At 42.5% G+C, this 12874-nt stretch overlaps 1 protein-coding gene across 1 annotated transcript; it reads right to left on the reverse strand.

Moving 5' to 3' along the window:
• Window positions 1-1028: 1028 nt before the first annotated feature.
• Window positions 1029-12867, reverse strand: LOC124122854 (PIH1 domain-containing protein 1-like). The gene is made up of 10 exons (XM_046486027.2): window positions 12691-12867; window positions 10873-10957; window positions 9004-9071; window positions 7520-7637; window positions 6399-6542; window positions 5318-5414; window positions 3997-4071; window positions 3218-3305; window positions 1939-2082; window positions 1029-1365 (listed from the first exon to the last, which is right to left on the reverse strand). Exons 1-10 carry the CDS (start codon window positions 12757-12759, stop codon window positions 1327-1329), a joined length of 927 nt encoding a protein of 308 aa, XP_046341983.2. The 5' UTR covers window positions 12760-12867; the 3' UTR covers window positions 1029-1326.
• Window positions 12868-12874: the final 7 nt, after the last annotated feature.

The following is a 12874-nucleotide window of genomic DNA, read 5'->3' on the forward strand; positions in this document are numbered from 1 at the left end:
CTTCTCACACAATATGCGTTTGCTTCAAACAAAATGGCGGCGCCCAGTCAAGGCCATTTGATCGATAATCAAGATTTATATTGTAAGATAACAGGCCTTATCTCGCAATGTGCGTGAGATCACTTGAACACCTTGATTAAAAACATGAAAAGATTTGGAAAATATCTGTCAACACCCATGGTGCTACACATGCTTTACAAATCTTTCCGTTGACCGAAATCTACACCTTGAAATCCATGTTTGCGAACCGTATGTCTATAGTTAGTTACGCGATTGGACTATACATAGACTTGTTAGTCCGGCCAAAATGTAACTCCTGAATTCCAGCCTAGTTCGGCAAGGGTGGAAACTGGACTTTTAAAGTCAGTTAACTCTCTTGCATCGGGAAGATGAGATTTGTTTGCTTTATTAGGTATTCAATGCTGGTGGTATAAGTGAGTGAGTGAGTTGGGTTTACCGCCGCTTTTAACACTATTCCAGTTATATCGTGGCGTGTCAGTTTAATGTGGGAGGAAAGCCCGAAGTGATGCAGGTCTCAGACGTTTACCACTTTGGTGAAACCCACGAGCACGGGTATGGTACTGACAAACCTAGAAAACATAATCGGGACGAACCGGGGTTCGAACCCACAATCATAGGTTTCTGGCGTGCCCAAGGGACGCAACTCTGCACAGTGAATCGCAGCGCCTTAGACGACTGGGCCACCCGTGCCCCCGGTGGGGGTATTAAATGGTAAAACACTCTATAAAACATGCAAATCTGAAACCACACGTGTTTAGCTCATAAAAAGATCTGATATAAATGATATTGAATCTTGAATAAAAGTTTCTGGGACTGTCAATTAGGCAGAGCCAAGTGCCCCTTTAACATCAGGTCACAATAAACTCATAACAAACCTCATTTCATTTTTCTCTGCCTCACTTTTTAATTATTTAAAAAAAATTAAAAAATATTAACTTCACTTAGGTTGATCAACAATAACAGCCATCTTCTCCTTGATATCCACATTAGACTGTACAACAAACATCTTGATGTCTCCCCCACACACCTTTTTATTTCAATTTTATTACAAAACATAACACAAATATTCATAAATAGATAATGAATAAAACTGTTCAATGTGGAACTGAGGACAACCCTTCCGTTGAGTTCCATCCTTCCATTTTATTCTATCACAGGGGAAGGAATGCAGAGAGTCACCTCATGTCACACACGTCACTCACATGGAACCTGTTTTAGAGAGGTTACTCTTGTGGCACACTGTCATCACCATAGTGTGATAGTGTTGTTCTATCAGTGTTGAAACATTATGTCGTGTAGTGGCTGCTATGACAAGGGCTGTACTGGCATAGTGATTGTCAGAATCTGAAATACAAAATTGAGATAGAGATGTACTCTGGACATGAAGATCCCTTGCTAATATAATAGGATAGCTTGCATGGCTTGGGCACTGTACTTCAGGGGCTTTGGACCAGACAATCCAGTGAATTGACATCATAAGCATCGATCCATGCAATTGGGATATGATGACATACATCAACCAAGCCAGCGAGCCTGACCAGCCGTCCCCGTTAGGCACCTCTTACGGCTAGCATGGGTTGCTGAAGACCTATTCTACCCCGGATCTTCATGGGTAAAGAAGAAGAAGAAGTAGTAGAAGTAGTCTATTTGGTGTTTATCTGCCCAAGAGTACAATAAATAAGACAAAGGTTTTGCACATGATAAGGTAACAAAAGTTACACTATCTCAATAAAATATTTTTGTTACATTACACAGGCAGTTTTCTTTTCAAATATACAGTAATATTTTTTACAAGCTTAACATTCTTTGTTGGTTATTATTGATGGAACTTTGTACATGTAGAAGTAACTTGGGGTATAGTCTTCCATTCAAAGATCAGCAGACACAGAGAGCCTCTGGACAGACATGGAGTCCTACCTTGTTCTTCCTGTGAAACTGTGAGCCGACCTCCTCCTGGACGACGTTGTATGGCAGGTAGATGTCCAGGTAGTAGACATTGGAGCGAGTGTCCAGCACCACACGGTCCTCCCCCACGTCCAGGGTCAGTGTGCTGGCCGTCTTCTGAAACAGTGGATGGAGACATGACACACCCATGTGTGGAGTGGGACTCTCCGTGGTGTCTGTTCACAGCATAGGTCACAGGGACAGACACACTGTAGCTATGTTGGGGGACATGACACGGCCATGTGTGGAGCGGGACTCTCCGTGGTGTCCGTTTACAGTATAGGTCACAGGGACAGACACACTGTAGCTATGTTGGGGTACATGACACACTCGTGTGTGGAGTGGGACTCACCGTGGTGTCTGTTTACAGCATAGGACACAGGGACAGACACACTGTAGCTATGTTGGGGGACATGACACACTCGTGTGTGGAGTGGGACTCTCTGTGGTGTCCGTTCACAGTATAGGACACAGGGACAGACACACTGTAGCTATGTTGGGGGACATGACACACCCATGTGTGGAGTGGGACTCTCCGTGGTGTCTGTTTACAGCATAGGACACAGGGACAGACACACTGTAGCTATGTTGGGGGACATGACACGGCCATGTGTGGAGCGGTGGGACTCTCCGTTGCTGCCACCATGTGGTGTCCGTTCACAGCATAGGACGCAGGGACAGACACAATCCTCATTAAAGTTAGTCTGTCTTTTTGTTGTTTAAGCCGCATTCAGCAATATTCCAACTAAATGATAGCGGTCTATTAATAATAAAGTCAGGACAAGACAATCCAGTGATTGACATCATCAGTATCGATCTACGCAATTGGGATATGATGACATTCATCAACCAAGTCAGCGAGCCTGACCACCCGATCCCGTTAGTCGCCTCTTAAAACAAGCATAGTCGCCTTTTACGGCAAGCATGGGTTGCTGAAGACCTATTTAATCCAGATCTTCACGGGTTTAAAGTTAGTAGTCGTGTGAAGTTTGACTGTTGTTACACTGGTGATGTCACTATTTCATGAAGCGTGCGAGCGAGCTACCAGCATGGGTATGGTGTAGACATAACCGGGACCGGGATTCTAAACAATGATCAAGGTTTCTGGCGTGCCAAATGGTTGCAATTCTGCACATCAAACTGCAGCAACCCACACGACTGAGCCATCTGTGCCCCAAAACATAACAGAAATGGGAAAGATATGAACCTTTCTATGAAACAGAGGATGTCAACAACATGGACTGTTACGTACAACTTTTGGGAGCTGGATTTCGGCCACTATGAATTCAGGGTGGCCCTCCGCTGGTTCCTGGACTAATGTGAACTTTGGTTCTGGGCCTCTGCAGACAGAACATCACATGCATCACAGAACCGGTAATGGCAAGATAAGTGAATCAAGTAAAATTGTACAGTTGCATTCATTAAGGCTTATCGTCATGTATGTTTAGTCTACATGGAACTAATTTTTACAAGCCTTGTTGAAGGAAAAGTAATTAATTTGCAAAACAAAAGTACAGTCGAATGTCCTTGCATCAAAATCCTCATGAAAATAAATCAACTTATCCGGGGACTGGTGTAGCTCTTTGGACTATTTATGGAATAAACCAGGAATTCAACACATAAAGTTTGTTTGTTTGTTGTGTAATGCCACACTCAGCAATATCCCAGCTATATGATGGCGGTCTGTAAATAATCGAGTCTGGACAAGAAAATCCAGTGATTGACATCATGATCCATGCAATTGAGATACGATGACATGCATCAACAAGTCAGTGAGTCTGAGCCCCCAATCCCGTTAGTCGCCTCCTACGACAAGCATAGTCGCCTCTCATGGCACCCGGGATTTTGGTGTGACGAGCAAAAGCTTTAACCACTAGGCTACCTGGCCACCCCACCAGGGATTAGACACATCTGAGTTGGAGACAATGTGGGGAATCGCACCTGGGCCATTTGAGTGAAGAGCAACATAAGAATGTACGATACAATGAGCACAGAAGCAGCTGGTTAGGGCTACTATTACACTGAACTCACTTCTTGACTTCAGTAGTGGGTATCTCCTGCACCAGGGGCTTGGCCTGGGGGGTGGGAGCGGGTGTCTGGGGGGCCCTGCAACACAAGGATTAGGAGAGATAAGGTTTAACATGAGCTACATCCTGATAATCTATTGAGGATTTTAGGAGGAATTGAATAGTATCTCAGCAAAACATGTCGGTTCATTTTGAGAGGAAAGCCCGAAGTGACATCTCCCACTGCAAGTATTGTCAAGCCAAGAAACTGGGCTTTGAACAAATGTGGAGTCAGCAAAGGGAGGTAACTCTGCACAGCGAATTTCAGTGCCTAATATAATAACCATGCCTCCAAAAGAAGATGAGTGAGTGAGTAAGTTTGGTTTTACGCTGCTTTTAGCAAAATACCAGCAATATCACAGTGGGGGACACCTGAAATTGGCTTCACACATTGTACCCATGTCAAGAATCGAACCCGGGTCTTCGGCATGGCGAACTAACGCTTTAACCACCAGGCTACCCAACCGACCCCCAAAAGTAGATGAAACATAACATGGCCTAATGTATGGAAAGTAACCTGACATAATCTTGGTACTACTTTAATGATGCCTTCATACTCTAAACATAGAAATTAACATAACTGTCTCCATATTGTTTCCTGATACTTCAGCTTTGCTGGTGTTAAGTTTGGGTGAAGATTGGCCTTAAATTACTAAAATCAGTACTGCAGAATTAATTCACATGCTGCCTGAAAAGAGCGATGCTTTCTACATCTGTTATCTTTTAACAGTAAGCATAAACAGTACCAACACAAGAGTTATCTAGACAAGTGGTGATGACGCTTAGGACGTTTGACCAAATGTTAAGGTTACATAAACAACTATCATTAAACATTAAACAGATATTGATAATTTATATGATAAATAGGTACTTGGTAGTTTAGTTAATACATTTGATAAAAGAACTTCAAATGACTTGAATTATTTTTTTTGGAAATAAACATGGAAGAGTTCAAATGAGAGTGAGAACATCCTGATGACCAACTCACCCGCCGTCCCACTCACCCACCGTCCCACTCTCCTGCCGACCACTCACCCATCCCTAACTCACCCGTCTCCCCACTCATCTCCCCCACACACCCAACGCCCCACTCACCCATCTCCCCTCTCACCCGTCCCCCACTCATCCATCCCTAACTCACCCGTCTCCCCACTCACCCGTCTCCCCACTCATGTCCCCCACACACCCAACACCCCACTCACCCATCTCCCCCGTCCCCCACTCATCCATCCCTAACTCACCCGTCTCCCCACTCATGTCCCCCACTCATCAAACGCCCCACTCACCCGTCTCCCATGTCCATGATGAAGGGCTTGGACTTGGTGCGCACATTCTGTTCCTGTAGCTGACCGATAGACTTGCGGTTCTTCAACACCACATACTCTACAACACACACACACTTACATGGTCAGTCACAGCCATGTAGGAGACTGACAACAACACAAGCTGGACACAGCTGACCTACAAGATGTTAATGTGTAAATAACACAATGTTAAATTTTCTTGTTACCAGCCTTACCAACCCGAAAGTTGCTATTCTACAAAACACAAATCTCAATATTTATCGGCTTTAACTTTAACTGAATTGTCCCTCGTTACCATATTAACTAGGTATTGGAGGTGAGGTGAGGTGAAATTGGGTTTAACGTCGCATCCAAGATTATTGCACTTATATAGCGACGTGCATGCACGTGTGTGTGTGGCTGCTTGTACTAGTCCGGACTGATGCCGATTTATAGTGCTAGCTCACTGAGATACCATGCCGCAGTTTAACATGAATACCCCACTCAGACACAGTATACTGACTCCGAGCCGACCAGTCCTAGTTTTAGCGGACGGACGCTCTACCACTAGACCACGGAGGCGGTCCACTAGGTATTGGAGTTTAATGCTGTTAATGCTACTTCAAGCAATGTCACATTATATATCTATGAAATATTAAGCCTTGATTTGTATCCCTGATAAACACACACCCACATGTCACTAATAGACTCGCATCCACATTCATCTTTCTTAAGGCAAGGGAGTTAACTGACCATAAAATTCCAGTTTCTACCATTGCCAAACTAGGCTGGTATTTTATGGTTCGATCAGAGTGCCACCAAAGGCTGATATGAGTTATATCCCATCTAAGTCCCCCAAGGACAAATAGGTCTCCAACTCTCATATCACTTGCATTTGGCTACCCCATCCTGTCAAGACAATTGGATTGATAATCAAAATCTACACTGTAATAAAACGGATCTTGCTTTGTGAAGTGCATCAAATCACTTGAGAACATAGATTATAACATAAACAGCTTTGGACACTATCTGTCGACACACAGTAGATGGTACGGATGCAAAAGCCCAAATATACATATCTTACCTTGGTTGAGCTGGACGTCATACTTCCCCTCAATACCCTCACGGGTCACCTGGATGAAGAACGCCAGGAACAGCTTGCCGATTTCTAGCTTCTTCAGGAACGAGGGATGGATGATGACATCATAGGCCGTGCACCCAGCGCCACCTAAGTACAGGACATGTTCATCTATACTCATGTGTACTCAGCAACTTTCAACAACACAGTGGAAATGGTGGGGTAGCCTTGTGGTAAAAGCGTTCGCTCGTTACGCTGAATACCTGGGTTTGATTCGCCAAATGGGTACAGTGTGAAGCCCATTTCTGGTGTCCTCCGCCGTGATATTGCTGGGATATTGTAAAAAGCGGCATAAAACCATACTCATTCACTTCAACAACGCATTTTCCTACCACTTTTTCAGCCAGCATAGTTACTTATATGGTAGTAAATATCAACCAGACCACATGATTTTGTTTTATTGTTTGTTTGTTGTTTAACGCCACACTCAGCATTTTCCCAGCCATATGACGGTGGTCTGTAAATAATCGAGTCTGGACCAGACAATCCAGTGATTGACATCATGAGCACCAATCCACACAATTGGGATACGATGACATGTATTAACCAAGACAGTGAGCCTGACAACCCGATCCTGGTAGTCGCCTCTTAAGACAAGCATAGTCGCCTTTTACGGCAAGCATGGGTTGCTGAAGACCTATCCTCTACCCCAGATCTTCACGGGTCCCAGGCCACATGAGCTCAAGGTGAACCACATACTCATTCAATGATACATTCCTCTGTTTCCTTTCTCAGGACTGTTCTAGTGGAAATTTTGAAGAATTAGTTCTGCAGTTCACTGCATTCAGACCACCTGTGTATTTCACTGATTTTATGAACTTGTGGTCCCTGGATTCGAAAAGATTTGCAGCCAGGTGTAAAAGAATTCAGTTTTCCACTTTTATCAAATTAAACTGCTGCTGTGCACTTGTGGTGGGAAATATTACCTGCACTGGGTGCATCCTGGCAATAAAAGTTACCTGCACTAGCAATGTTTTATCCGCACTGGTGCAGCTTGGATATAGCGAAATCGATCCCTGCAGTTGTGTGCTGAGAGAGCAATGTCGACTGGTCTCACCCCTGCCTACCTTTATCCATCTCTGCATGTGGTTCTCCAATAGACATGGGTATCCGGAACCCAGTCGGGTCGTCAGACTCCAGCAGCTGTATCAACTCTGCCTCTGTCAGGTCTTTCGGTTCTGGTACCTGTCAGGTGTAGCGCTGGTGCATTAGTGAGTGAGAATGTGTGTGGAGAGGGGCAGGATGGTGAGCGGGTGAGATAGTGTGAGTGAGAGTGATTGATAGGGTGATTGATGGAGTAAGTCAGAGTGAATGAGAGTGATTGATAGGGTGATTGATGGAGTAAGTCGGCGTGAGTGAGAGTAAAAGATTGAGAGTGAGTGATAAAGAAAGTGAGTGATTGAGTAAGAGAGAATGAGAGAGTGATAGAGAGAGTAAGAAAGTGTGTGAGCATGGTGAGTGGGTATGGTTTTATGCCTCTTTTAGCAATATTCCAGCAATATCACGGTGGGGGGAGGGAAAGCAAGTGAGAGGGTGAAGGAGGGCAGTTTTGTTGTAGTCAGTAGTGAGTGACCAATATTCAACCTACATCACAGATCCATGTCTAACACACATGAAGAAACACAATCAGCCAGGTCAAACACTGACACGAATCAATCCTCATCATTTGTTTGTTGTTTAATGCTGCACTCAGCAATATTCACGCTTTATGACGGAGGTCTGTAAATAATCAAGTCTGGACCAGCCAATCCAGTGATTGACATCATGAGCATCGACCCACAATTGGAATACGATGACATGCATGAACCAAGTCGATCCCGTTCGTCGCCTCTTACGACAGGCATAGTCGCCTCAATCCTTATCAGTTGGCCCTTATAACAGGCAGTGTCAGAGAATCATATGAAAATTACAAAGTTGATAAACACAAAATGGAATGTCACAGAAAGAAGTAGGTTGGACTAGTCTTGCAGCATCCAAGGTTATCCTTGGTATTATATGTCTATTCTATTGATTAAATACCCTGGACCCATTCGCCACCATAGCATCATTTCGGAAGTAACATCACCATCCCCATCGCCATCTCTCTTATCACCTAACAACCTAGCTGAGAATTTCCCTTGCTCTTCAGCTTCAAATAAACAAGCAATCAACATGACTCTCCCAGGGTACGATTTCATTCTGTTTTACCACCTGCAGCCAAGTTGGTTGGTTGTTGATTGATAACATGAGCATCGATCCATGCCTGACCACCCGATCCCATTAGTCGCCTCCTACGACAAGCACAGTCGCCTTTTATGGCAAGCATGGGTTGCTGAAGACCTATTCTACCCCGGATCTTCACGGGTCTCTATGTTGTTGGAATATGATTACATACAATCAGCCAGGTTGCACATTATACACATGCCTATACACACGCCTACTGGTAGTCATGGTTAATGACAAGCACGGAGTACATAGAACCTATGCTGTCACGAAATCTCCCAATGGAGAGATGCATCACACAGTTCTGATAACCATGATACACGAACATCCCATAGAAGCATGTACTCACGTTATCTGAGACACACACATTGATGAAGATTTTGTCATTTTTCTCTGTCTTCATTTTCACACAGAATCCTGCAAATAGATGACACAAAAAGCTGCAAAATATTTGAGACATTCAGAAACTGTGAGACACAGAATCAAGTACAATTAATACATTACACGTTAGAATGGTTGGTTTTAGTTTATTCAGTTAATAATATCACAGACTTGGTATTACGGTGTATAATAAACACTGGATATTTGAGTGAGTGAGATCTTGTAGAACTACAGAAATTTCATCATAATCACACTCGCGGGAGTGATGAGGTTCATACTGAGAATCACACTCACACAGGGGGACCACATGACAAGGTAACACTGGTGAGTTCTTTCAGCTCCAATACATCTATTCCGGCTAGACATAACACATAATGCTGTGTGTGACGTCATACATCTTCCCGAGGCAAGGGAGTTAACTGACTAGGAAAGTCCAGTTTCCACTCTTGACGAACGAGGCTGGAATTCCATGGCTCGATCATAGCGCCACCAGTGGCTATTACGAGTTATATCCCTCCATATCTCTCCTATTGACAAATCAGATTCACCCTCTCATATCACATGCATTTGCTTCAAACATAATGGCAGCCCCTAAACAAGACGATCTGATCGATAATCAAAATCAATATTGTTATAAAACGGGACTAACATCGCGAAATACATGAAATCATTTGAGCACCATGATCAAAAACATGAAAAGATTTGGAAAACATCTGTCGACGCCAAGTTGACGGTACACATGCTTTGCAAATCCTGCATGAAATCTGCATGTTGAAATCCATGTTCCTTATGAACCGAATGCCTAGTTCGTTACGCGATTTTGATTGGACTATGCATAGACTCGATAGTCCAGCCAAAATTTATCTTTGGAATTCGAGCCTAGTTTTGCAAGGGTGGAAACTGGACTTTCATAACTGGACTTTACCTCGGGAAGAGGGACATCATGTCATCACAGAACACTGACATCGTATAACAATACCAAGGAAATAAGGGAGATAATCATGATCCTTCAAACCCTACATAAACTACTGTAAATCTGTATTTTCCAAAAACAAATGTGTATTATACACAAGAAAGTATGGTAGGGGCTGCTGATTCATGTTATAGAGAGGACTACCAGATAAGTCTTAAAATCCATCAGGGGATGCATAATGTGGCAAATAAGGTGTCTTGAAGAATCAATTTTTAGCCAATATATTTAGGTGGGTGCCCTTGTGTTATCAAGTCAAATACTTTCCTTTCCCACATTAAGTTGACATGCAGTGATATAACTGGAATACTGTTAAAAGCGGTGTTAAACCCAACTCACTCACTCACTCAAGTCAAATAAAAACTTTGTGAAACTTTATTTTGTACAATAGCCCCTAGGTAATCTTGGTTACAGCATCACCTTCTGATTGACAAAAGATATACCGTATTGGATGTAATAAGCGCCCAGGGCGCTCTCAAAATTAGAAATAGGGGGCTCTCATTAGAATATTATTTTGGTGAAAAAAACCAGAGTTAAAGGATAAATTTCGTGGTTTATGCTGACAGCCTGAAATGTTTATATACGACAGATATATTTTTCCAGAATTTAATTTCCCATAATTAATAGGAACATAATACATGAGTGCGTATTATACGCAAATAAATAAGTCTTGTGTTCATTGATCAAGCGGAAGGGGTGCTTATTGAGATTGTTCACTAGCCAATATGTTAGCATATATCGTTGTGGGCGCTTATTAGAGCGGGGCGCTTATTACGTCGGATACGGTACTTGTCAAACACACAGAGCACTCATTGACATACTCAACATGCTCAAGCTCTACACATGCAACATGTCCTCAGTCCCTACCTGGTTTAGGTACTAGTGTGGTGTACCCTGGCCCCTCCGGCTGGCTTACAAGGTCTCCCCCCATAGGACTGCCTGCTGCAGGATCCTGAAATTATAGCAAGAGTTGATAACATTTCTTGATCATCTCCATATGCATGATTGAATTCATTGATGTTAATAATGAAACGAAGGAAAAGTTTTCAAGGGTCAAATGTATTCACAACTACATCACACTTTCTCAATTAAAAGCTATATACCGTATTCGACATAATAAGCGCCCCGCCAGGGTTAGAAACTAACAGTTTTTGTCCACTAGTCCTTATAATGATAACATATAGCCAAACCCTTCAAATAGGCCAATTTCTACTAGTCCTAAGGATACCTTTACTATTGGGCAGTTCGGTAAGGACTACAGGACTAGTGCCAATTTCTAACGCTGCCCGCTCTAATAAACGCCATAGGCGATATTTGCTAATGTATTGGCTAGTGAACAATCCCAATTAGCACCCCTTCCTTCTTATTATGTCGAATATGGTATGTCATCATATTTCAGGTTGAAGACAACGGCAGATCACACCTCTTTTGGGGTATAATACCCGTACTCAAATTGGTGTTGTATCTAAATTGTAGTATAACTACATTAAAGTTGTGTTAATTCTCAGTACTACATAATTCTGTGGAAGGAATACTTTGTTCAAACTGATATCAAATTTCCTTGGTAGGGCTGGGACAGGTCATTCGGGTACTTGGGTTGGGTGGGTACTGAGTAGTACCCAGGTACCCACAGGCCTATCCGGACCTGTGGTAAGTCACATGATATAATGTTTAAAAACAAAAATTATTTAAAACTTCATGATTACAAAACAAGTCACTGATGTCTGCATTTCTTTCTGAACATGCACACATTCCTTCTGACCATTACATGTTTGAATGAAGATAATGCTTGCGTCAACCTTCAGTGTATGCATGACCAGATCATTTCATAAGTGTATCTAAATACTTCTTGCCTGAGCTCCAGTCAAACAATTCTCAATTGGACATTTTATACCCATCTCTTGAAACCTACAGCGAGTTGGGTACACAGGTCGTAAATTTGGACTCGGCCCAGCCCTAATCCCTGATATCACAATCTCATATTTTATCATTATCATCAATAAGACATTTTTTCAACAGTTAGTCATCTGCCAATGGATGCAAGCCACTATTGATAAAGAAAAAGATTTATGCATGTTTGTCCATCAAAGTTCTAGAAGAAATGACAAATAGATTGTAAGCGGTGACTGAATTAAATGGCAAGATTTACTTTCATGAAGTCTTCACATGATCTTCATTTTAAAAAGCTAATTTTAAACAAGGTGCTTAATTGGTACGTGTTTATTTTCAAGAATCAATTTGTCTAATCATTTTTGGAAAAATAATTATTTTAATCAAGGTAATAATAGTAAGACATGTATCTCCATATAACATGTTTTCAAGCCTCACCTCTTTTTGTGTATTTGGATTGTTAGTAGACACATAATCAGAAATACTTCTTATGGCAACAACGCAGTTTGCTAGAGATTAAAATTAAGAGAACAATTATCTGTGAAAATGATGAGTTTCTGTTTTTTAAGAAATATGTTTAGTTTTATTGATATCCCCAACTCGATCTGTGAGGTTATTGAATACATGTCCGATTCCCGGGATACGAGGTCCGTGTGAAAATGCCCGGGTCACAGGCCCCAGAAGATGGCCATATATCTGACACACCGAACCCTTAATGTCACTATATCCTACTTCAGGGGCCTGGGTTAGAAACTACTTCTACGGACTCATTTTCAACATCAAGAATATTTTTACCGTATCTAACATTAATCGACTCAACAGGCTCTGGGCTTCATCAGCGCTTGGTTCCAGCAGAGAAGTCATTTTAAAGTGTCAGATCGACTGCTTCTCAAAATGTATTGCAATTTTCGTTCCCAACCAAAACATAAACATGCTACAACATGGAGGCGGCCATTACGGGTGACATATGGATCCAATC

This window comes from Haliotis rufescens, unplaced genomic scaffold (assembly GCF_023055435.1).
Source record: "Haliotis rufescens isolate VD_foot unplaced genomic scaffold, xgHalRufe1.0.p SCAF_49, whole genome shotgun sequence".
Lineage (NCBI taxonomy): Eukaryota > Metazoa > Mollusca > Gastropoda > Lepetellida > Haliotidae > Haliotis > Haliotis rufescens.

Excerpts from the sequence above, each read along its gene's own strand:
- LOC124122854 (XM_046486027.2), bottom strand. The coding sequence starts at position 12,759 with ATGACTTCTCTGCTGGAACCAAGCGCTGATGAAGCCCAGAGCCTGTTG. Across the intron at positions 10,958-12,690 it reads GTCGATTAATGTTAGATACG|GATCCTGCAGCAGGCAGTCC; the intron begins GTAAAAATATTC and ends CTATAATTTCAG. Across the intron at positions 6,543-7,519 it reads ACATGCAGAGATGGATAAAG|GTGGCGCTGGGTGCACGGCC; the intron begins GTAGGCAGGGGT and ends TCCTGTACTTAG.